Consider the following 26574-nt stretch of genomic DNA (forward strand, 5'->3'; position numbering starts at 1 on the left):
CATGGAACTGTTTGCCCTATGGTAGAATGGGTTGATGAAATGTTCTGATGGTTTGACAGAAAATAAACTGCTGACTGAAAGTGCATGCTGGAGGAATGTGAAGTATTTTGAAAAAATGTACTCAGTATTGAGAAATGCTTGTAAACAGGTAAAAAACAAGTGGTAAAGCCTTAGTTAAGTGTAGCACTTGATCACATGCGAATGCATATTATCAGCTGCATCTGGATCTGACAGTGAGAGTCGCTCACAGCAGTAATGACATCATGAGAGAAAATATCTAGAGCAGATTTCACAGTTGCTTCCAAGTCTGTTTCATTAATAGGTTATTACGTTGATTATTAAACATGATAGACTTAATGAAGTTAAGAGAAAGGTGACATGATGACATTTTCATAGATAAGAAAGAAGGATATTCTGAACAGCAAGACATCTGCCCTTGCAAACATGCACCCACACAGAAAATAAATGGATCTAATTGGATTTGAATGCGAAAATGTGTTTTTTAATTGCTGACTGTGCCCTCATGATAACCTGTGGTCTGTTTATTCATTGTGTGAAGCCAGAAATCTCTCATTGTGTGACTCAGTTGGAGAATAGCTTTCCTGAGTTCACAAGCAAACTTGTGTTTAAATAAGCAGTTTCTCATATATGCTGTGAGCAACATTGTTTAACAGATTGTGTGTATCCTACTGATGTTTGAGAAGTACTCAAAACAGCAACAAAAACTGTAGCATGAAAGGACTTGTTATGAGTTTAGGGCTACAGGATTATGACAAAAAATATATAATTTGGGTTACATTAATTAATATAATTTACATTATAATGCCAATATTTGTTTTGTGAGGTATTCTGACAAAGATTGCATTATAATCAATGAAGCAGTTATGAATCACTGCGTTATTTGCAAATTATTTTTATTTGATTTTATTTATTGTGTACATTTCATCAGTGCCCATTATTCCAAAGGAAAAAAAAAGTTTATAATCTTTCATGAAATTTTAATAACTTCTTCACCTTGCTCCATTCCAGTATTTTATTTTATTTATTATTTATATTATTTTTATTTTATTTATTTATTTTTTATTTTATTGTTTTGCACTGTGTACTCCTTTTTTATTATAAAGAGGCAATTTTACTTTGTCAGAAATCCACACAAAAAAAAAAAAAAATATATATATATATTACCAAAATTATCAATAAAATGTTCTTTAGGTTCGGTTGTCATTACTAACAGGTCTAAAGCTTGATTTAAATCTGTACTGCATTCATGCACTAAACGGGCAGGTCTGTGACTAGTTATAATGTTCAATCAACCCTAACCAAGGCAATTTAATAATTTTAGGCGAATTTATTTTTGAGTACATCAGTTTATGTAAGCATGCATGTGTATGCGGGTTTACCTATGCAGAGTTTTGAAGCTAAATCTGTTTCTGGAGCATGACGTGCAAGTGGTTGTTTTGAAACCAGATACTTCATCATAAACACTGTGATCTTCTCTTTTCCTCTTACTCTCTTTGTAGAGCAAAAAAGAAGAACAAGCCGCTGAACCTGAAGATTCACAGCAGTGTGGCTGGGAGCTGTGAAAACCTGCCAACCCAGCGCTCTCCTCTCCACTCCGATCACTCACTCCGCTCCTTCTTTTTCCCCAATTTTGTCCCCTCGACACCACCGGTGCACTCCGATACCCCCTCAGCAAGTGAGTAACAACCATTAACCTCTTTGCAGGACAACACATTGTTTCAGTCCTACCTAAAACACAGCTGATGAGAACATAACTCGTGAATTACCTCTGCATGTCTCTGTGACACATGGCAAATATCCAGACAGATCACTAAAGCAACCTGGTGTCATTATTATCAGATAAACACATGAACATTAAGGACACTTTACCTAAAGTTACAGTGATGATTATAATTTTTATTATAATTATACATTTTATTATAATTATATTTTTATTATAATTTTTGGTTTTATTGTATATTTTTGTGTTATAAATGTGTGTGTGTGTATATATATATATATATATATATATATATATGCTAAAATAATTTAACATAATTTATTTCATTTTATAAAATTAAAAAATATATAAATAAAAATCTATATATTTTTGTTATATAACTTCTTACAAATTATTAGCTTAAGTGAAATCAAAATTCACCATTGATTGACCTTCTTAATACATGTTTCTGGTTTTATTGTGCAAAATTAATCAGTACACATTATTCCAAAGAAAAAAGGTTATAATCTTTCATTGAATTTTATTGACTTTATACATTTTAATTTCCTTTTTTTCCACCTTGCTCCATTTTGGTATTCATCATTTAAACTTTTTTTTATTTTTGAACAAAATATTTTGATTTTTTTTTATTCTTTGAAGAAAAAAACATCCTAATTAAAAATAAATAGTTTTTGCTGATTGAATAACTTGTATCATCAGAAATATGTTGCCTAATAGAATTGATTCATCTTGACTGCAAATAGTTAGAAATTTAATTTCATTTATACAGTATTTATATGAAATATTTAAGAAATGCATCATATATTATTTACTAATCACTTTTTAATATGTTCCTATAATGCACTACCATTATATTTTGTTCCTAGACTTTCTCTTATCGAGAAATATCCCTGATCTGAATTTATTTTTTGTGCAACATTGCATAGCTTTATCCCAAGTGCGTGTTTAAAGACATTTAAACTCTTCGTCAACATCATTAGATCACAGCTAGTGTTGACAGATGTCTGATGACGCATGTCGGCCAATTACAACTTTCTTTGTCCTTTTCTTTCACAATGTGACTTCCCTTCTTATCACCTATTAAAGGGCAGCGTCCCAAACCTACATGTGTCCCAGGACACCTGGCATCGTGTGGGCGCATATTATCCAAGCCCAATGTCTTCTACACCGGGGGCCTCTTAGCGTGGGCTATTAGAGGAATAATGGGCCGAACGGAAGCAGTGTGTATGTGAGAAGACTGGGAATGACACAATAATGATGCAAAAGACTCTGTTTTGGAATGAGATTATCATACAGATGGAGGGAAAAGTTTTGACTGCTTGTTTCCAGAATTATGAATGATAGACCCCCTCCAAGCTTTGGCAATCTGCTGTATGCTTTGTACATTGTTACACTGTGGGAAATATCCGGAGAGGTAACTGTTAGGATGTTTTTCTTTTCATCTCTTATGTTTTTTGATGGGTTTGACAAATTAATACTTAAGTTAATAAAATGTTTTAGCTGTTATTGAATCTAACCACTGTTGAGGGTAACACTTTAGAATATGGAACACATATCCACTATTAATTAACAGTTTCCCCTCAATAAAATCTTAATTTTCTGCTTATTAATAGTTAGTAAGGTAGTTGTTAAGTTTAGGTATGGAGTAGGATTAAGGGATCTAAAATACGGTCATGCAGAATAAGGCATTAATATGTGCTTTGTAAGTACTAATAAACAGCTAATATGCATGCTAATAAGCAGCTAGTTAATAGTGAGAATTGGTCCTCAAAATAAAGTGTTACCCTATTAATTTTAGTCTTACTATTTTTAGTCATTGTGTATTTTTAAGGGCTTTTTGTCATTTTTATTAGTCTTTTTTTATACTACTGTTTAGGTTCAATTTATTTTTATTTCAGTTTTAGTTCGTTTTTAGTTTTTAATTATTTTATTTCCAGTCAGAAATTTAAATATTTAGTTCACCCAAAAATTCAAACAGATTTGGAGAAATTTAGCATTACATCACTTGCTCACCAGTGGATCATCTGCAGTGAATGGGTGCCGTCAGAATGAGAGTCCAAACTGCTGATCAAAGCATCACAATAATCCTCAAGTAATCCACACCACTCCAGTCCATCAGTTAACATCTTGTGAAGTGAAAAGCTGTGTGTTTGTAATAAATCAATCATTAAGATGTTTTTAACTTCAAACTGTTGCTTCTGGCTAAACTGTTTCTCTTTCCATAATATTGCTTTCTCCAGTAAAAAAGTTGTCTTGTCTGAATCAGGAGAGAAATATGCACAGATCAAAATAGTTCTAAACAAATATGTTAGTGGATTTTTCAGTCATGTGGATTACTTGTGGACTATTATTATGTTTTTATCAGCTGTTTGGACTCTCGTTCTGACGGCACCCATTCACTGCAGAGGATCCATTGGTGAGCAAGTGATGTGATGCTAAATTTCTCCAAATCTGTTCTGAAAAAGAAACAAACTCATCTACATCTTGTATGCTCTGAGGGTGAGTAAATGTACAGCAAATTATCAGCTTTATTTCAATAACACAAATGTTTAAATGTTTTAGTTCTCTTTTTACTTAATGATAATTTTTTTACCCCAAAATCTAAATTCCTCCAGAGTTTGGGATGCAAGTGCTTGTTGCATAACCAGATGAAAGAACGTTATAGTTGAATTTCCGATAAACCAGTTGCAGGGCTATAATCTCATTGGATTTGTGGCAGCCTCTGTAATGGCATTACTTGCGTTCTGGACTTCCCGATGGGGCTCCAGGCCGGACGCGGTGGCAGTAACCAGGCCTCGCGAGTGTCGTCAGCCCTGGTAATGCGTCTGCTGTTTTTCTGCATGTGGTGACAGTATTATTGTACACAGCATGCAACAGTTTGCCCGAGGTCTGTACTTCACGGTTTCAAGTTTCTTGACATGCATACAGAATGCAAACAGTGTGTGCAATACTATGAAATGCTTATGAGTAGTTTAACTCTGGACATCACAACTGAAAGTTGAGAGTAGGGTAGAGAAAGACAAACAACCCAAAGGATATTGTTGGTGTTTGGATGTTGCCAGTGCTTAATTTGTAAATTCCGAGGTGCCGGAACAAGGGGGCTTGGCAGATCCGGCAAGTTAGTGGGGCAGGGAAAGGTAACGGAACATAGCCTATGTGCAATCTCTGTGGGGTTTTCTATCCAAATATTTTGATGTACGTGACCATTTGTGCATGTAAAACACCATGGCATTATGCATTATGCCCAACAAAGTCACAGCCCAAATTCACAGCCAAAAACACAGCCCTCGACATTTGTATTAAATTCTTAAAAAAAAAGTTTAAGCTCGTAGTCATTTTGTGCACGAGCTTGTGCAAGTGGAGGCTGCTGGAGTATGGGCATATACGCATTTAATCATAAGCATATTTCATCAGCTTTTCAGCGTCTCCTTGCAGCATTGTCCATCAACACAAATAGCTCTCTCTGAAGTGTCTATCACGACAAGTTCCCTTCAAGATATAATGTGAAGCATGCGACTTGCATGCTTTAAGTTTCAGAAAACCATAAGTGCATTTATATATACCTATTCATTTTCAATCCCTGGGTCACAAGACTTAAAAAATGGGTCGATGATTTAAGGAAAATGTACAGGCCTATAGCCTATGTAAGGTAGCCTACATTCAATTTTGTATATATATATATAAATATATTTTCCAAATAACAGATTAACAAAACAAAAGAAAAAAACTCTACGACAAATAGTAGCTAATATGCTGCTGAGTTTGGTTCATTTTTGTGAAGTGCGGCGCTCCACAAACAAGTTCAAGGAAAGTTTCAGAAAGGAAACTGAGATGACATCCTGTACGTTTTCTTTATTTTGCGAAAGCACATGTTCTGTTTTTAGTGTGAGTGTATACAAATAAAAGTAGCTAAACTTTGCAGTCTTGAATGATGTCTTACTCATATCTGTATGACCATAAATCTCAGAGTATTTTAGTTGTTTCTACTGGTAAAAGGAAACAGTTCAAGTGATCACGCATTCTAGCATTGCAAACTTGAATTCGTTTTGGCTTGATTATAGCTACTTATACTTTTTTGTTCTTGTTATGTATATATTATATATTTTAGTATTCTTATGCTTGGCTTGACCTTTAGCATTATATGAGATGGGGGATCCCCCAAATGAGGTGCCAGATTAGATTTCGGAGGTGCCGGATCCAGATCCGGCTTGTTCCGGCACAAATTAAGCCCTGAATGTTAAGAATCTCATATGTTTTTCCTAAAATTCCTTAGGAGAAATTCAAATGTTTGCATTCGAATAGAAATTTCTGACTTTTTATTGTAGATTTTGATATATTGGTGGTGCATAGTTTGTGATAATGTTCATGATGATGATATGAACATTTATTTATTTTGCTTTTATTTTGCCGATTATCCACAGAGAGACACAGTAAAACTTTCACTTTTAGACAGATAAAACTGAGAAAATGTGAAAAAAAATGCACAAAAAATAGTACTGTCAAGGTATATGTGTTTGTAATTGGGATTTGTGCAAATGCAACACAAGTTTCTTTTGGTCTCCATTTAATTTCATTACTTATAAGAGTTTGCAGACTCTTCTGTCGTTTTCAAGCTATAGAAAAATTTTAAACTACTGTACAATGCAAAAGCAAACTTTGGACTGTAATTTCTTGGCTGCGACAATTTATCGTCATGACACAAAGACGCAGTGCAGCACTTTTATCACATAATTTATCAGGCTGTCAGTCAAATCCATAGAATTGTTTAAGAGCGGGTCAATAGCAGGTGTTAAATGTACTTACGTCACTCATGTTTCCCTATTGAAAAAAGCCTCTCAGCTGAAATCTTATCAAACTGTAAATCCAATAATGGTGCTTTGTCGTGTTCTGGCAAAGACTGAGAGATGGATTCATATGTTAGTCATTGTTTTACAAACCATTTTGTTTAGTCTGTCTGTTTGTAAGATGCCTGTGATCTTTATATCAGTGACACTGGCATGTGATTGGTCGATTGTGACAGTTGGCCAACTGTTGCTTCATCTGCTATGAAAAAACTCTAGTTTGTCTTGTCATGTCTAAATTTGATAGTTAATTGAGCGATTGAGTCAGCATTGTGTTTTTTAATGACTGGTTGTTGATTTGAAAAGGGAAAGAAAGAAAGTATCTATGTTTTTCTGTAAATTCTGCCTCTGGTAGCAGGTATTTTTAGCAATATTTGTGGTGTAGTTTTTTTTTTTTAGATGCACCAATTAAACACACATTCACCTGCTCAGTAGTGATGCTGGTTTGTATTTACAAGTCTGTGTCTGTGCCTGCGGATAAAACATCCACCTGCTGTGAGACGATGTGAGTTTGTCAGGTAAAGTTGGGTCTAATGAAAACTGCTCTCTTTGTCTCTGTTTCTTCATAGGATGAAAGGATTTGATTCACATTTATGTAGCATGTAAATGCCATGGTATAGAAATATGGTAATCATTCTGTTCCATATTATTTATATGATACAATCCTTGTACCTTGCTGCCTCCACAGTACTTTTTTGATGGATGCTGAAGTCTGTTGTCAGTTGTTGGATCATTTTTCAATTGGTTTTTGTTTCAGTTTAATCCTTACAAATGTATTTGATTATTATAGTAAATAAGATTAGTTTCTGGTTTTTGTTATAATTTGCATCATCTCCTTTAAAACTTTGAGCGGTTACCATAGAAACAGGCAAGCAAGGGTTTTGTCTAAAATGATCCCTGCAGTGTTATGCTAGTTTATGATCATTTGTTTTTATGTATTAATATATATTCACTTATTTTGAAATATTTTTTACAATTTTTAGTCATAATGCATTTATCACTGCTGAGGTCATAGAATATTGACATCAGTGTTGTTTTAGTATTATTTCAATGCTATTACTGTGTTTATTAATATTTTGAATGAGCTTTTATTTTTATCTTTTCACTTTTCATTTTAATTGTATTTTAAGTTTTAGTAAATTCTGCTTTTGTCATTTTTATTAGTTTTTCGGGGTCTCATATTTCTATAGCTTTAATTTATGTCTGTTTTAGTTCTAGTAATTTTAGTACTTCAACTTAAACATTTTATTTCGTTTAACTGCAAGGCAGCATTTCATCCAATATTTGTATATTTTTTTAATTTATTTCAGCTTTATTATTATTTTTTTTACAGTTTTAACTAACAACACTGGTTGACATGCACATCTCTGATAGTTAAGTACTAAATTGATGCATATACCAGATATAAAGATATCAATGGAGACCAGCTTCTGGTTTTATAATGAAATGCTTCTATATTTCCAGGATGTTTATTTCGGAGAAGAGCCTCTTAGCGTGAGCAGAATTACTTTGAATTTTTACTCTGAAGTCAAAAATAACATTTGTTTTCATTGTCTGAGCATTTTATTGAAGGTATCATTGAAATAATGTACAAAAGACAGTGCAGGGGCTCTTTGCTTTGTTCACCGTGGATTTTTTATTTGCAAGCGTATACATTCATATAAGTGGATAAATCCAGCTGCATTAAAAAGATAATTTTGTACACACATTGCTATATTTGTACATTTGAAGCAGTCTGTTTAATATATTGTTCTTAGGTTATATCTAATTTGCACAGCCCTTGAGTTTTTTAAGCACTGTAAATTTGTGGAAAAGTCTGAATGATTGACATCCCATGTGCACAACAGTATGACATGTTGAACAGTTTGTGCTTGTTTTTATTCATGGCAAATTCAATTCAAACTAAATATCTTAATGGATCGTTTGAGTGATACATGTTCTAATGAGTGATATTGTTTCAAATCATGAAACAGGTTTGTGTTGCCTGACTTTGATGATGTGTATCTTCAGCACAGTTTGCAGTGCAGGCTGCTATATTGATAATATTACATTTTTTATTTTTTTGCTTCTTAGAAATTGAATTTGAAACATTTGATAAATTTGAAATTTGAAACATTTGACAGTAGCTTGAGTTGACGGTAGAATTAGCTTGAGTTACATGCAAATGTAAATTTATGTTCATTATCAAAAACAGTAACATCTGTAAAAAAATTGTAACAACCTCATTTTTATATGGTGAAATGTAATTATTCAGACCGTTTGAGTTTTATTAAAATTAACCATTGGTCTTCCATACAGTAGTAGCATACATTTAGATCATGATAAGCACAGTCAAAAACACACATATAGCACTTCAATACCATGGTAAAAATCTAACTTTATGGTTTCTAGGTATTTGTATGAAAAACAGTATCTAAAGAGACTACATTTAATATAAATGCACAAAAACTACTGTAATTATACTCTATTACTCCTTTAACATATTTAATACATGTCTACATTAATCATGTAATTAAATTCCATATGTATATCCCACATTTCTGCCACAATACCACGGTGCAGTTAGTGTTACTACAGTAAATCCATGGTAAATGATGGCGATTTGTAGATTGAAAAGCTTTCTGACTGTATCGTTGCGCACAGTGTTTTTCCAGTTTGTCAGCGCTGTTTCATCTGGCTTTAAACTAGTTTAAATTACCATGTTCTCCGCTGTGTCGCTTATCAGTAATTAAATGCATCTGCTCTAGCAAGCTCGCGCTGTGCTGCCGTTTGAACTTTGCGCCATTGGTGCCAACTTCTTTGAATGGAAAGTAACTAAATCCACTTGAAAAATCGCTAAATGTCACTAGATGACGCCATACGCTAATTAGCATTTTCATGACATCCTTGCATCGTATCGCCTTTTACATTTGTTGTCCAAGAAGTCACTAGGCACTTTTTTTGGAAAAAAGTTGCTAAAGGGGTCTGAAAAGTCGCTAAGTTGGCTCACTGCTTTGAGCCGAGCGGATAAATGGTTCGTGTGTGGCAAGGTTCAAATGAGTCGTGCTGGTTTGTTCCGCTTGTGGTGCATAAACATTGTATCAAACATTTATCGAACTCTTGTTATCTTTTTATCGAGGAAAATTAAATTGCGATAATTATCGTTTTATCGCCAAGTCCTAGCGTCATATAATAAAAAGTTTAAGTTTATCTGTAAGTTTTGATAAAAATCAAGCCCTAGGCCATTAAAGTGTACGGTGGCCGAGAAGTGCAGAACAAATCACAATTCTGAAAACAAAAGAACAAATTCAAGTCTATAAAACAAAATAACAATTCAGAAAACACAACAACAATTCAGAAAACATTATAACAAGTCAGAAAACACAATGACAAATTCGAAAACAAAATAACAAGTCAGAAAACACAACGACAAATCAGAAAACAAATTGACAAGTCAGAAAACACAATGACAAATCAGACAAACCGGAAAAGGTAGGTATAGTTTGAGACAGCGCCATTGGTTTGGGATTACTCACCGCTGGCTTTTTGACACGATCGACCCGGGTTCGATCCTGCCTTTCGCTGAACTTTTTTTCCCTCCCTTTTCAAATCTCGTATTAGCAATGGATTCTATTCACACTAAGTGAACATAGCAGTATTTTTAGCAATATGCTATTTACACTAAGTGAAAATACCTGTTTACACTATGTTAAAATAGCAGGATTTCTACTATCAAGTATACTACTTGTTGCAAATAGTGGCAATTATCTGCACTTCAGAATTGTAGTACATTATAAAACAGTATGCAATAATAACGTATTGAGTGTAAATTATAATTTTAATTATTAAATGGATGCCACCTTATTGGTACAATAAAGCCCTCCCTACACCTACCCTAACCCTACCCGATACTTTATTTTCAACTTTTTGATTATTTCCTTAATTTTTATTGAAAATAAATGCCTTTACGATGTGATACGAGATTTGAAAAGGGAGGAAAAAAAGTTCAGTGTAAGGGGGGATCAAACCCAGGTCGATCGCGTCAAGAAGCCAAGGGCAAACACTTATCCATCTGCACCACTGAAACTGATGCTTTATGGCCACTTTTAACTAAATGCAAATATAAACCCCGTATTTTTAATTCCATAGTAAGGGCAGTTCATACAATACATTTAAACTGAGCTACTTTAATACCATCTCCGAACTTTCTACCACGACTCTGCTGTTCTTCGGCTGGTTCTTCCTGTATATGTTGATTGACAGATGTCTCGTCCAGTCAGCGGTGAGTAATCCCAAACCAATGGCGCTGTCTCAAACTATACCTACCTTTTCCGGTTTGTCTGATTTGTCTTTGTGTTTTCTGACTTATTCATTTGTTTTCAGATTTGTCGTTGTGTTTTCTGACTTGTTATTTTGTTTTCGAATTTGTCATTGTGTTTTCTGACTTGTTATAATGTTTTCTGAATTGTTGTTGTGCTTTCTGAATTGTTATTTTGTTTTTTAGACTTGCATTTGCGTTTGTAATTTGTTATTTTGTTTTCAGAATTGTGATTTATTCTGCACTTCTCGGTCACCGTAAAAGTGCCCATAGTCGGAAAAACACTCATATATTTATGCTGTTTTTCCCCTCAAGACCACTCGTGATTCAAGGGAAGTCCAGCACCCCAGAACAAAGATCAAAGCTCTGATCTAATTTGGAACTCCGTGTTCATCCTGATCCACCTGAAAGAACCAGCCAAGCAGAATGCCGAGGTCACAATAGAGACACACTCACATCCATATTTGATATAAGCATCAAGCAATGCACATCGACAGAGGCAGTGAATATATAAGTTGAAGCAATCAAAGGCAGACTATGAGGCAGGTTATGAATGCAAGGATCCTCATATTTTTTCATACAGTATTTTATGCTTTTACAATAAGGCAGAGCAGATTATCGTGTGTGTGTATGCGCGCATTTGCTTGTGTACTTGTCCTCATATCTCGTAATCATAAACAAATGGAGTATAATTGAGCATGGACAATGTGAGAGACAATGTCTCTCTTCTATTTGATTAAAAATACAGTAAAACAGTAATATTGACAAATTATTACAATTTGAAATAACTCTTTTCTATTTGAATGTTTAACTGTCTATCTATCTATCTATCTTGCTTTGCAGCCTGAAATGAAGACAGACACAGTTTTTGTTTTATCTGGCTGTATTTACTCAGTGCAACTGAAAGATATAACACCCGCATGTCAGAAAAAACAAACAAAAAACAGAATCACTGAGGCCCTGTCCACACGAACGTGGTTATTTTTAAAACTGCAGCTTTTTCTACGTGGTTTGGCCGTTCGTCCACATGCAAACGCAGCACCAGGTCACTGAAACCAAACATTTTTGAAAACTCCTGCCAAGGTGAAGATTTTCAAAAACTCTGGTTGCAGTGTTATCGTGTAGACAGCGAAACTGGAGTTTTTGGCTTGTGACGTCGGAGCCTGCGCTGTTATCTCCGCCTACTGAAAACTTTTTCAGGTTTCTGATGGGCCAACATGACTTTACGGTTGAGATTATATCGCCACCTGTTGGTTTGGCATGCCAGATTTTTTAAAAAACGGAAGAAGGAAAAACTCAATTTCTAAAAATACCTGTGTACGTGTGGACATGGCCTGAGTTGGAAAAAGGATCACCCCCCCTCCTAAAAATGACTTGTAAACTCAATCAGGTGTAGCTAATCACCTTCTCAATGGCACACAAAGCCATTTGACTTTTAACTGGAATCAGCTGTGCTTATTTTGATCAGCTCAGCAAGAAAAGAGCTTTCCTGGAGCATTTCAGTCCTTGGTAGTGCGACTGAAGCAAACAATCAACTATGGGTGGCAAAGCACTGTCAAAAGATCTCTGGGATAAAGTTGTGGACAGTCAAAAGTCAGGAGACGGATACAAAAAAGAGAGGCTACCAAGAGGCCTACAGCAACACTGAAGCAGTTGCAGGAATTTAAGACAAAGAGTGGTCATTGTGTGTGCATGTGACAACAATATCACAAATTCTCCACAAATGCGGCTTGTATGGGAGGGTTGCAAGAAAAAATCTACCCCTCAAGAAAGGCCACATACAGTTATGACTTTGCCAAAACGCACCTTGAAGATTCTGAGGCAGATGAGACTAAAACTGAATTATTTGGCCTCAATACCAAACGATATGTCTGACGGAAATCCAATACAGCTCTCCATCCAAATAACAGCATTCCTCCAGTAAAGCATGGAGGTGGTGATATCCTGTTATGGGGTGTTTCTCTGCAGCGGGGACTGGAGCACTTGTCAGGATAGAAGGAAAAATGGATGGGGCGAAATACTGTCAAATTCTTGAGGAAAATCTGCTGCCCTCTGCCAGAAAGTTGTCAATGGGAAGAAGGTTTACCTTCCAACATGACAATGAGTACGTTTACATAGACAACAATACTCCGATTTTAATACGATTAAGACAATACTCTGATTAAGAATCTACCATGTAAAGAGAGATTTTTGATTATCTTAATCCGGCTAAAGTTATAATCGAAGTAAACACTAATCGAATTAAGACATGTGGAGTATTCCTATTTTAGTCGCATTATTGAAGTGCAGTAAAGACATGTACACACCTTAATCACATTATTACCGTCGCGTAGGACTTTTTTGCCGCATTTTGCGACAGGATATACACACGGCAGTTGTCAACTGTTTGACGGCAAACAAAAGAATGGCTTCAACAACGCCGTCGTCTGTTTGCATGTATAGCATGACAAATAATTAACTGCACTTGAAGCTTTCAGTAAATTAAAAATGAAACACCCAAAACTGTATAAGGCATCATAACGAAGACGAACACGTCGCGTGGTGACGTAATGACGTGTGCCATTAATTGATCTATGTACTATAAATGTAAAACGAGAACATGAAAGGGATATTCTAAAAGCAACTCTTTGTAAACACCTTAAAGGGGTGGTTGATTGCGATTTCACTTTTTTAACGTTAGTGTGTAATGTTGCTGTTTGAGCATAAACAATATCTGCAAAGTTACAAAGCTGAAAGTTCAATGCAAACGGAGATATTGTCTTTTAAAATTCTGGCAGTTTAATGCCTACAAAAACAGCTGGTAAGGGACTACAACGAGCTTCTTCCCAGGTCCGTTATGTCACAAACCCAGATAAACCCCGCCCCCTGGAACATGCAGCAAAGAGGGCAAGGCCATGTTGTGCTGCTTTACAGAAGAGGAAGAGAAAACTAGAGGTGCACGTAAAAATCTGTTCATATATGAATCGCGATTCTGTCTTCTAACGATTCTAATGGATTCACAAGTTTCAAAACCAATGTTCTAAAGCAGAAGTTCTTAATACTGTTCCTCGCGTCGTCTGCTCTGCATATCTCTCTCTCTCTCATTCAGATCTCAGATCAGCTCCAACAAACTGTTCCATTTATACACTTATTTTCACATAGCTATGAAGAAGCATTATACATGGACGTGCATACGGTTGCTGTGCTGTATTAAAGCTTTAATCAGAATAAAACCATATTAAAGCTAACAGAAGCAGTAGCATTTACAAACAACAGCATATCTAAAAGTATGGGACAACAACAAACAAACATACCATTAAGAGCAGTGCTTGCACAGGTTCTGCGGGATCCTCTTCATTAATATTCTCTGCGTCTCAATTGGGCTCAGATTGATAAGCAATATAGAGGACGTCATTGTTTACAATACAACCGGAGCACATTCTGAGCTTGAGGGGCGGGATGTTCAGCCCCGCTGTAGAGGAGGTTTAGCCAATCACAACACACTGAGCCAGCTGCCCAATCTCAGCCCACCGCGTATTTCTGAGGGAGGGGCTTCATAAAAACAGGAAATAATCGAGGCGTTTGTTAGAGAAGGGACAGATCGGTGTGGAATAAGGTAAATTATGTGAAAAATAATGCGTTTTTTAAAAAACGAAGCATTAACACACGTTAGACTGCATAAACAATATCTGCAAAGTTGCAGCGCTGAAAGTTCAATGCAAACAGAGATATCGTCTTTTAAAATTCTGGCGGTTTAATGCCTACAAAAACGGCTGGTAAGGGACTACAACGAGCTTCTTCCCAGGTCCGTTATGTCACAAACCCAGATAAACCCCGCCCCCTGGAACATGCAGCAAAGAGGGCAAGGCCATGTTGTGCTGCTTTACAGAAGAGGAAGAGAAAACTAGAGGTGCACGTAAAAATCTGTTCATATATGAATCGCGATTCTGTCTTCTAACGATTCTAATGGATTCACAAGTTTCAAAACCAATGTTCTAAAGCAGAAGTTCTTAATACTGTTCCTCGCGTCGTCCTGCTCTGCATCTCTCTCTCTCTCTCTCTCATTCAGATCGTCAGATCAGCTCCAACAAACTGTTCCATTTATACACTTATTTTCACATAGCTATGAAGAAGCGTTATACATGGACGTGCGTACGGTTGCTGTGCTGTATTAAAGCTTTAATCAGAATAAAACCATATATTAAAAGCTAACAGAAGCAGTAGCATTTACAAACAACAGCATATCTAAAAGTATGGGACAACAACAAACAAACATACCATTAAGAGCAGTGCTTGCACAGGTTCTGTGGGATCCTCTTCATTAATATTATCTGCGTCTCAATTGGGCTCAGATTGATAAGCAATATAGAGGACGTCATTGTTTACAATACAACCGGAGCACATTCTGAGCTTGAGGGGCAGGATGTTCAGACGCGCTGTAGGGGCGGTTTAGCGAATCACAACACACTGAGCCAGCTGACCAATCTCAGCCCATCGCGTATTTCTGAGGGAGGGGCTTCATAAAAACAGGAAATAATCGAGGCGTTTGTTAGAGAAAGGACAGATCGGTATGGAATAAAGGTAAATTATGTGAAAAATAATGCATTTTTAAAAAAAAAACGAAGCATGAACACATGTTAGACTGCACCCCATAAACACAATCAAGCCTAGAAAAAACCCAGTCAACCACCCCTTTAATCGTAATATTGTCTTATTCAGAATAAGGTAAATAATTAGATTACTGATGTCCATGTAAACGTAGTCAATGACCCAAAGCACACAGCAAAACTGAGCACACAGTGGTTGAAGGAGAAAAAGGTGAATGTCCTTGCATGGCCTCATCAGAGCCCAGACTTAAACCCCACTGAAAATCTGTGGAATGACTTGAAGACTGCAGTCCACAAACGCTCATCATCAGATTTAACTGAACTTGAGCAGTTCTGCAAAGAATAGTGGGCAAATATTGTAAAGTTTAGATGTGCAAAGTTAGTAGAGACATATCCCAACAGACTAAAGGCTGTAATTAAAACAAAAGGTGGTTCAACAAAATACTGACACAAGGGGTGGTCCTTTTTCCGACTTGGTGATTCTGTTTTTTTATTATAAAATTTTTTCCTGTCATGGTGGTGTTATATCTATCTTTCTATACTTGGGTGCTATAAGTTGCACTGAGTAAATTCAGCTGGATAAAACAAAAACTGTGTTCGTCTTCATTTCAGGCTGCAAAGCAACAAAATGTGATTCTTTTCTGTACCCACTATATACATACATATACATATTTATATATATAATTAAACATTTTTAATAAATTGTTTTACATTGCTTTACAGTTGTTGTACAATACATGGTATTTCAATTGAATTCTAGATTAATGCAAGTTAGAGTTACGATTGTTAATAAATCACTTTCTTGTCAATAAATCTAAACTTTTTTTTTAAATAATTGAACAGTTTTGTCTTCATCATATTGCTGTTAAAGCTGTTTTGTTTGTACTGTGGCTAAGAAAATCTCTTAACCATGGTAAAATCACTGTATGGCTTCTTGTAACTAATTGCTTTTTTACAACTGCTTTATAGCTCATCCAGGAATTATTATACCTCTTTTCGCCTCTTTATGAAAGTGATTTTAAGGTTTATAATAGTTATTTTTTTTATTTTTTTTATTTGTTTACAAGTGTTAATCCTGTTTTCCTGTGTCTGACCCAACCATTCTGTTCCAGATACTCTGTCTGTTCCTCGCTGGTCTCCTCAAATACCTCGCAGAGACCTCGGCAACTCCATAAAACACAGGTAAGTTTTGTGCAGATATGAATGTGTGGTAGTGGTTACAAAATGTCAAGCCAATTAACTCGTGTGGTTGTGCAAACCCAGTCATGCCTACTCACATCTGATTACTTGATTACCCCAAATACCACCGATCCCAAGTCAAACAAAGAACACTGAGACCACGAAACACGGTGCTTTTGTGATCAACGTTATAAGGGTTTTAATGAGAGCTCACAGTAGCTTAGCCATCAAAACATATGCAAAGTTCACCAAGGCTAAAACTATTTCTCGTTTTCCTGGTACTTTAGATGTGGAAATCAATGTCTATTTGTCATCATAGATAGACAACTGCCAGTTTCAAAATGCAATCAGATAAACAGATCCAAAAAATTGAAACGCTCATATCATCTTTAAACTGGCTACAGTGATGTGAGCTGCGTACTAAAGCCAGCCTCCTCTTTCATGAGACAGTATAGCTTCAATCTAATGACACTTTGACACTGTCAGAGCCCATTAGTCATGTTCTATTAACTGTCAGCTTCTGTTAATATCAGATAAATAGATTGGCAAATGCACAGTGACCCTTCAGAGGAACTCTATTCCAGGAGATTTGAATGGCCCTTTTATTGCGGAGAATGCAAATGTGACTACATGCAAACAAAAAGAGATAGAGATAGAAGAAATGAAGAATAAAGAGAGCACCTTCCATGCAATTCTGCTGAACAATCGCCAATGCATCCGTACAGCCTTTGTCCTCTTGTGTATTTGTCAAGTGCGAAAGCACAGTTGAGTGCAAAGGAGATATTGAAAGATCCTTGGTTAAAATTAAATTACTCTAAATTGAGAATTACTGCCAAAGTGCCTATCTTTGGGCATACATTGCACATATCTGTCTCTCGATGAAAAGGTTACTTGGCAAACGTGATCGCTGTTGTGACACATTCGCTCTTTCATCTGAAGAGTTTAGGAGTGGTTGTTAAAAGGTCAGAACCATCTGCTGATAGTTTGACAGCGAAGCAAAACAAACCCATATGGCCTCGTGCATTTTAAAAATGGATAAAATAAGATTTTTTTCTTGGAAAATGTCTCAAAAAAGGCTCAGTAATGAATCATGGCACTTATTTGTGCTTGTACAGGTTTTCCACGAAGTATTGGATGTCACAGACGTGTATCGTGTGCGGGAAAGGAATGCTGTTCGGCTTAAAATGCAAACACTGCAAGTAAGTGCTAACATGTTTGTATGGGAGCCCATTTCCCCAACATAAGAATATAAACCATGTTTCTGTAAATCATGCAAGTGCTAAAACTTTAGTATGGAAGCCCATTTCTGCCACATAAGAAAACAAATCATGCTTTTATAACTCATAAGTATGACATGAAAAGTTGAAATTATGAGATACTAAGTCATAATTATGAGATAAAATGTTGAAATTATAATATAAAACAAGTATAACAAAAAAGTTGAAATATGACAAAAACAGTTATGATAAAAGTTTAAATAATTATGTAGTCATAATTATGAAATAAAAAGTTGAAATTATAAGATACTAAGTCATAATTATGAGATAAAAAGTTTAAATTATGACAAACAATTATGACAAAAGGTTGAAATTATGACAAAAACAGTTTGGACAAAAGTTGATATAATTATGTAGTCATAATTAAGAGATAAAAAGTTGAAATTATGACATACAATTATGACAAAAGGTTAAAATGATTATGTAGTCATAATTATGAGATAAAACATTGAAATGATAAGATACCAAGTCATAATTATGAGATAAAAATGAGATATGAAAAATATAAAATAGTTGATATAATTATGTAGTCATAATTATGAGATAAAAAGTTGAAATTATGACAAACAATTATGACAAAAGGTTGAAATTATGACCAAAACAGTTATGACAAGAAGTTGAAGTAATTATGTAGACATAACTATGAGATAAAAAGTTTGACAAAAATGACAAAAGCTTGAAATTATTATGTACTCATAATTAGCAGTCATGGCCTAATGGTTAGAGAGTCTGACTTTTAACCCGAACGTAGCGGGTTCGAGTCTCAGTACCGGCAGGGATTGTTGGTGGGGGGAGTGAATAACCAGCACTCTCTTCCACCATCAAAACCATGACTGAGGTGAGACCCTTGAGCAAGGCAACGAACCCCCAACTGCTCCCCGGGCGCCGCAGCAATATGGCTGCCCGCTGCTACGGGGGTGTGTTCACGGTGGGGGTGTGTTTACTACTGTGTGTGTGTGTGTGTGTGTGTGTGTGTGCACTTGGATGGGTTAAATGCAGAGCACAAATTCCGAGTATGGATCACCATACTTGGCCACACTTCACTCACTCACTCATTATGAGATAAAACATTATAATTATGAGCTAAAAAGATTGAAATGATATGATGCTAAGTTATAAGTATGAGATGGAGTTGAAATGATGACACAAATGCCCAAAATTATTAGATAAAAGTCATAATTATGACAAAAAAGGTCAAAATAATGATATACCAAGTTATAATAATACAAAAAGTTTAAATTGACAAAATGTTTACATTATGATAGTAAGAAGTCAAATGATTAGAACAAAAAAACAATTGAGATAAAAGTCGAAATTATGACATGAAAAGTCTAAATTACTACCTGAGATAAGTAATAATTATGACAAAATTACATTTAATACATAATTAAATAATACATAAAATAATAGACCCTTTTTGCAAGACTGTGATGTTTCAACGGTCATCAGCATCGTAAATCTAACACAGTTTCTATGTATTAGAAACAGTGTTTCTAATGCAGCGTCTATGGGAGTGACAGTAAATTTGACATCGTTCTCTCTACTGACTGCCGTTATCAGTCTCTCTCTATTTTCTCCTTTTTTTTTGAAAGTCATGAAAACACTATCATGGAGTGTTTCTTTTGCTATTTGAGCAAATGGGAATGCAAAATATATATATTTGTGGTAGTCCCCCTTTCACTGCTACAGAAGTTTACTTCTGCTGCTGAGAAACCCAGAAATGTGAAAAAGGTCCATACATAATATATACGAAAACAACTTTGAGCAATCCCTAGCAGTCGTTGTGTTGAGTTTTGCATCAGCAAACACCACGTTTACATTTACATTTACGGTTAAGTTTCCTTAAAGCTCAAAAGATCATTAAAAAATAAGTTATTTTTGTAATTCTGTCTGATGCTGAAATTACAGACTGAATCACAGCATGTAGAATGTTAAATATACACTCCGTAATCTATTATCATTTCTTTAACCATCTCTTGCAACAACTCAGATCTCTGAAAATGAAAATTCCTAACATTTCAGCTTTGTAACGATGTGATTTGATGTTTTTGTTTGCATCACAGCCTCTTTAGAATTCAGTGCTAGAGACTTTGTGCCTGCAGTAGTGTCTGAACATTCAAATTGAGCATAATTATCATTATCATTAAAAGATTATTTGAATAAATTACCTGCCTAATAGTTTCCACTCTACCACCCTTGACTATGGCATCTTGTTACTAAGATACGTGCTGGCTTTTGACACCCTCAAAATAATGGCTGCATATTAAGTGCTTGTTTTGAATATTCATTGATTTGCTTTTACAAGAGCAAACTAATAAAGATTTCTGTCATGCTTTCATTTGTCAGATTGAAGTGCCACAACAAATGCACCAAAGAAGCTCCACCCTGTCATTTACTCATATACCACAGAGGAGGTAGGGACTCATCCAGAGGTATTTCAACTTTTATGTTTTCTTTTTCTCCATAAATGCTTAAAACAAAAACTACTACTCAAGGCAGGCCATTAATTATGGTTCAAATATGATTTCAGAAACAGCAATATTCTTATACACAGCATGTGTTCAACCTCATAATTGCTTTATTTTCAACTGACCATATTTAATTACAGGCGTTTTGAAAATTGGTTTCCAAATAAGATAATGTGTTTAAAGGGAATGAAGAATGTATTTTTAAAAGAATGTCACATCTACTTTGCATTAATGTACTAAACAATTTGTCTGGTTCTCTGTTAAACATTATAACCTTCAGTCTGCACGCATCTTACCTTTCCTCTCTATTTCTTTTTTCACCACCTCATTTTCCCCTCATTTCTGATATTGCAGATCAAGTAATATCTCAAGGTAATGTGCTCATCAAACACATTATTTCCTATTTCATACCTTAAATTTTGTGCTGGACAGTTTTCAAATGTCTCATAAAAAAATGTATGTACAATACCTTTCAAAAGGGTTCGGTAAGATTTTAAAATGTTTTTGTAAGAAGTCTCTTCTGCTCACCAAGACTGCATTTATGTGATTAAAACTATAGGAAATAAACAGTAATATTGTGAAATGGTATTAGAGTTTAAAATAATGGTTTTCTGTTTTAATATATTTTAAAATATAATTTATTCCTGTGATGCAAAGCTGAATATTCAGCATTACTACTCCAGTCTTCAGTGTCACATGATCCTTCAGAAATCATTCTAATATGCTGATCATATGCAGCTCAAGAAATATTTCTTATTATTAATGTTGAAAACAGTTGTGCTTGATATTTTTATTTTTGGAAACCGTGATACATTTTTTTTTTTTAACAACTTTTTATTTGCAATAGAAATATTTTGTAACACTGTAAATGTGTCTTTTGAACAATTGTATGTGTCCTAGCTGAATAAAAGTATTAATTTCTTTAAAAAAATCTTACTGAACCCAATCTTTTGAGTTTTAGTGTATTACAAAAATGAATATAAGATAGGAAGAATGTCAAGCCAATTTTGTTAGGCTGATTTAATGTGAAGCACTTTCAGAATTGGTCTGTTAGGAAATTATACTAACTTTAGATGAATTGAGTTGTGATACATTACTAGCTTCAAATGGAATTTAATGTATCTTATTTTCATGCTTAAATTGAATGGTTCCTTAATATGAAATTATATGCTTTTATGCATATGAAATACACAAAAATGTGTTTTTCTTTGCTGGAGGAAGGGAACAATGTTATTTTACACTCCCTGGTCATTGCTGTTGGATTTCCTTGTGTGTCATACCTGTGATATTTCTGATATATACTGTACAAAATACATGGTTTAGTGGCTCTTTCATTAAAATTTGACAAGACTTTTCAGAGTTTTTCTGTTACCGTGACAACTGCCTCCTGTTACCGTGGATACTATGCTGTTTCTCTCGCCCTCTCTCTCAGCTCGTCAGCTCGTCAGGACCGAGTCGGTACCATGTGACATAAACAACCCTCTCAGGTACTCCGACCTCCACATTAGCCAGACTCTCCCCAAGACCAACAAAATCAACAAGGTAAGATTAGTTACGTTCCATTACGTTTGAACAAACACAACTCAACCATGTTACATCCCTCCACTGTCAACATTATCACAAAACTTTCTCGGGCAGATTGGAATTATAAACCCGTCCTGTAATCTTTAGAACAACTTGTTTGCTTTCGCTTTTTATTCAAACAACTTGGCATGAAAAGCAATTTTTGCAGACCAACATCAAACAGCCTTCTTGTCATTTTTGGCACACTTGGTTTTCTTATGTTTATTGGAAACCAAGTCACGACAAGATGAGTGTGACATTTTTAACACACCATGTCAAGTCTACTTTTAAAAAACGTGTCTGGGGATCCTTGCATTCAATTCCATTCTATTGCGCTCCATCTAGCTATTTTAAGATGCAAGAACACATTCTGTGTGTGTGTGTGTGTGTGTGTGTGTGTTCGCTTCCTGACAGCATAAACGTTTCTAGAACTTGTGTGAAGGGAACTGACTTCATACATCCAGTAAAAATCACCTTCAGACCAGTTGGTTATTTGTAACTGCAAAAGTGTCATATGGCCGTACAAGCCATAATTCATTCTGGCACTCTCACACACTTATATTCTCCTTTCACATTCATACATTTTTGCTCTCATAGTCACAAATTTTAACACACATTCTTACATTTTCCTTATATATTCATATATTTTATGCACACGTTTATACATTTTGCTCTTATGCAAAGTGCACTTTTAAAGTTATAAATAATAAATGTATTTAAGAAGAAAATATGTGTATGTAAGAGAAGGATGTATGTATGTGTGAGAGAGTAGTGGAAACGGAATAAAAAAGTTCATAACCGTACCATCTGACATTAGAGCTTTAAAACTCATGAACTAATTGTTATTCTTCCACTCCTAATTTTTAAACAGATGCATTTGGTTTTATATTGCGTTGTATTTTACTTAACTTTTGTTTTTCCCAAAGACTCAATTTGTGACACTTAAGCAACAAAAATAGCAGTCAAAAAGCCTTTTAATGACTGGCAGAGCATAGAGTCGTGACATTTTTTTTTTTTGTATTTCTGTTGTCTTATCAAATATATATGCCTCTCAATCATACTTTATGACAACACTGCTGGCTATTGATGTGCTCCTCTTTCTAACACGACGTTGGGCAGTTTTTCAAACGTAGCACGGCTGTCCAGTTTTCAGCCCATGGGAGATCAGGTCGACAGCTGCCACACCTCTGTTTTATGATTAATCTTTAACCGACCGTGAGAATGAAGCCGGGCTTACTGATGTCTGACTGCGCCGAGAATGAGCAAGGAGTAGGGAGTGTTTTTGTGTGTTACAAAAAGTCTGTGTGTCTCTGTTTCAGGACCACATCCCTGTGCCGTATCAGCCCGACTCCAGCAGTAACCCCTCCTCCACCACCTCCTCCACCCCATCATCTCCTGCTCCCCCTCTGCCGCCCAGTGCGACACCCCCATCTCCTCTGCACCCTTCCCCGCAAAGCGCCAGACAGCAGAAACAGTCCAACCTTACAGGTACCAACCCCAAACATAAGCATAATTGCTTAATCCTCAAGGATTTTCTTTTTGCCGAAAATGCTAGTTAATGTTATCGCGTTCGACTAAAACCTACTGACTTTGCTCACACAAGGTATCTTCACACACACATTTTTTACACCTTGCTACACAATTTGCTTATAAATTTATTGTTATACTGTATTATTACCAAATATTGGATTCAATCCTTTTATCAACTTGTTTTCTTGCTCTTAGCACAGGTTTTGTATTTCTTTTTGGAACTGACTGATCATAGGCTTCAGCGATCTGAGCTTATACACCTCAGTTTTAAATTAATTTGGCCAAAATTATCCAAAAATAATGTGTTTTTCACTTCAAGGGTTTATAAGCTCAGATCAATGAGGGCTTACGTTCAATCCAAAAAAAAACCAAACAAAAAAAAAACCTATGCTAGTTGAGAGAAAACAACATGACAAAAACATTGAATCCATTTGGTGATAATATGCTGTAGAATAATGAGAGATATACAAGTAATTTTTAAAGTGCCCCAATTATGCCATTTTTAAGGTTCCTAATATTGTTTTGGGAGTCTCCTACAATAGGATTACATGCATGCAAGGTCAAAAAACGCTTTCTCAAAATATGCATTTAATGTCACCTCATTTTTCAATTATTCGTTCCAAGCAGTTCTAGTCTCTCTAAAACCCTCCTTTCCCTGAGCCTACTCTGCTCTGATTGGTCAGATGGCCCAGTCTGTTGTGATTGGTCTATTGCGTACAACGCGTGTCAGAAACGATACACCCATTTCCATAGTTCTGTATTTTGAACGCTCGATAGAAAATATAAACGTCTGTTATTTATCGTACTTGCAGGTTGTTATTCAGTGGAGCCTGCAGATCCAAATCCCCGAGATTAGAGAAGCAATCGTCAGTAACATGACGTGTTTGTGGGTGGGCTTTACAACTTTGCAGGTCGTTTACATTCACAGCTACATTACACACTGCATGAAAGGCAATATTGGAAATGGCATAATAGGGGCACTTTAAAAGGCCGTCATTTTTAGCATTTGTCAACAGCATAAGGGTTAAATGCAAAGCTAATGTTTAGCATTTTTGTATGTTAATAATAGTGTTAATTTCGTTAACGAAGACTACGACGAAAAATGTTCGTTGACGAGCTTTTTTCCCATGACTAAGACGAGACGAAGACGTGACAACAATAAGGTCAATAAACGATAACTAAGACTATATCAACATGCAATTTCATTGACGAAATAAGACGAGACTAAAATGTATTCAAAAAGATAAAAACTTTACCAAAAACCTCTTTTTATTTTCGTCAAAAAAGGAGACAAAATGTTATAGCAGACTGCTCTACTACGCTCTATACATTGATGTATTATATCAGTTTTAATGAGTTAGTTAGCATAATCTACATTGCTGTGAGAAAGGCGTGTAGACATACTGTGAAAACCATCATCATGCCACTACAGGCACAGTTGAGCACAGGTAGCAACTGTACCACTCTGAACCATGTTAGTTGTATACTCAGGAATGTCTCTAAATGATTCACTGACTCGGTGAGTCTGATTCAGACTGCTAACTTGCAGGGTTTTTGAATCTTTTTGACTGACTCATTAATAAAAAATAGTGATTTTTTTTCCACAAATCGGACATCACTGCCCGTGCTGTGTTTGTTGTTGTGTTGCGTGCAGAAAACACTAGTGCGCAGTTTAATCAGATGATATCTGACTGAACCGCTTATATTGACACACACACAAACTTTAAATTGTTGCACCTGTGCCGTTTTTTATTTTCTGGTGCATTTGCAGTCAGTTAAATCATAGTCTGGAGTTCTGTTTGGAATGTCCCACTTTTCAATTATGGCAGCACATAATATAAGCAGCAGTCAAACTGACCTGAACTCCTCAAGTTTGTGAAGAACTTTTGTAAACGTTTGTGAACATCCTGTGCCAGAGTTCGCATGACATCCTAAATTTGATTAGTGATGGCACTGCAGAAATAAAAATATTTGAATATTTAAATATTAAATATTTGAAATCAACATTTCTTTGTACTTTTTCAAAATCATAGAACATTGTATTTATTTCTGTCGATTTTATTTATTTATTAGACATTGAAGCTCAGATTTTCAGTGTGGTTTCAGACTTTTGGACCATTGTGTATCCTAAAAGTTGCTATTTTTATGGCAAATGCTTCTTTATGATGGATTCTGCAGAACAATAACACAGACCAATAAGCATCTGGGGGTGTATTGAATTTTATTGAATTCTGTCTGCTTCTCTCCTGTGCTCTTCTCAGCATCTCATTTCTACAAATGCAAGCAGCAGTTCATCTTCCCTGGTAAGTGTGTCATAATTGGTCATTACCCCTACCCATAATGCAGCACGACATGCCGAGGCGAACTTTTTTGATGTCATTTTTTTCTGCCATCTTTTCTTTGAGATGCAACAAACCCCCTCCCTCTCCCTCTGTCTTTCTTTGCTCTTCTTCTTGTCGTCTCTTAACCAGCAATGCTGTATTCTCTAATGATGGTTCTTTTAAAGGTGAGGTCGCCTGCGCCTCGCTGACAAATAAAGGCTGATGAGTGCCTGTATTCTGTGGGAGGCACTCAGCTCGCTGCATGTTTTTGATGAACGTGCGGAGGGAGGAAAGCCATGTTGTGTTGGTAGCCTGATAGTTTAGAATAAAGGCTACTGACTCCAATTTTTGGCAGTTTATATATTAGAGGTGAGCTGCTGAGATCAGTCACCATTGTACCTTTCAGCAGGGAACACCCAGCCAGTTTTATCCATTAGCCAAAACCATTCATTTGTTTTTCAATAGAAAGTGTTTGTTAAATGAGAATCCTCTAGGGTTTCATCTTTCCTAACAATAGAGCATCATATATTTTTTTTATATTATATTTTTCAGCATCATTACTCCAGTCTTCAGTGTCACATGATCCTTCAGAAATCATTCTAATATGCTGATTTGGCACTCAAGTAACATTTCTTATTATCAGTGGCTGAAAACCATTGTGCTGCCTAATATTTTTGGGGCAACGGTGATAAACAGCATTTATTTGAAATATACAATAAACATTAAAAATGCATTTTCTGTCACTTTGATCAATTTAATGCATCCTTGGTG

General features: G+C 35.6%; 1 protein-coding gene across 1 annotated transcript in view; it reads left to right on the plus strand.

Moving 5' to 3' along the window:
* Positions 1–26574, plus strand: part of LOC107599618 (kinase suppressor of Ras 2-like) — a 94573-nt gene that overhangs the window by 48298 nt on the left and 19701 nt on the right. Inside the window, exons 6-14 of the mRNA XM_016291270.1 lie at positions 1521–1696; positions 16578–16647; positions 17760–17843; positions 20268–20353; positions 20744–20766; positions 21378–21384; positions 21822–21931; positions 23272–23440; positions 25744–25785. Of these exons, the coding sequence (XP_016146756.1) occupies positions 1521–1696; positions 16578–16647; positions 17760–17843; positions 20268–20353; positions 20744–20766; positions 21378–21384; positions 21822–21931; positions 23272–23440; positions 25744–25785 (767 nt within the window). The remainder of the gene's footprint in view (positions 1–1520; positions 1697–16577; positions 16648–17759; positions 17844–20267; positions 20354–20743; positions 20767–21377; positions 21385–21821; positions 21932–23271; positions 23441–25743; positions 25786–26574) is intronic.

The sequence above is a fragment of the Sinocyclocheilus grahami genome, unplaced genomic scaffold, assembly GCF_001515645.1.
Source record: "Sinocyclocheilus grahami isolate Dianchi unplaced genomic scaffold, SAMN03320097.WGS_v1.1 scaffold269.1, whole genome shotgun sequence".
NCBI lineage: Eukaryota > Metazoa > Chordata > Actinopteri > Cypriniformes > Cyprinidae > Sinocyclocheilus > Sinocyclocheilus grahami.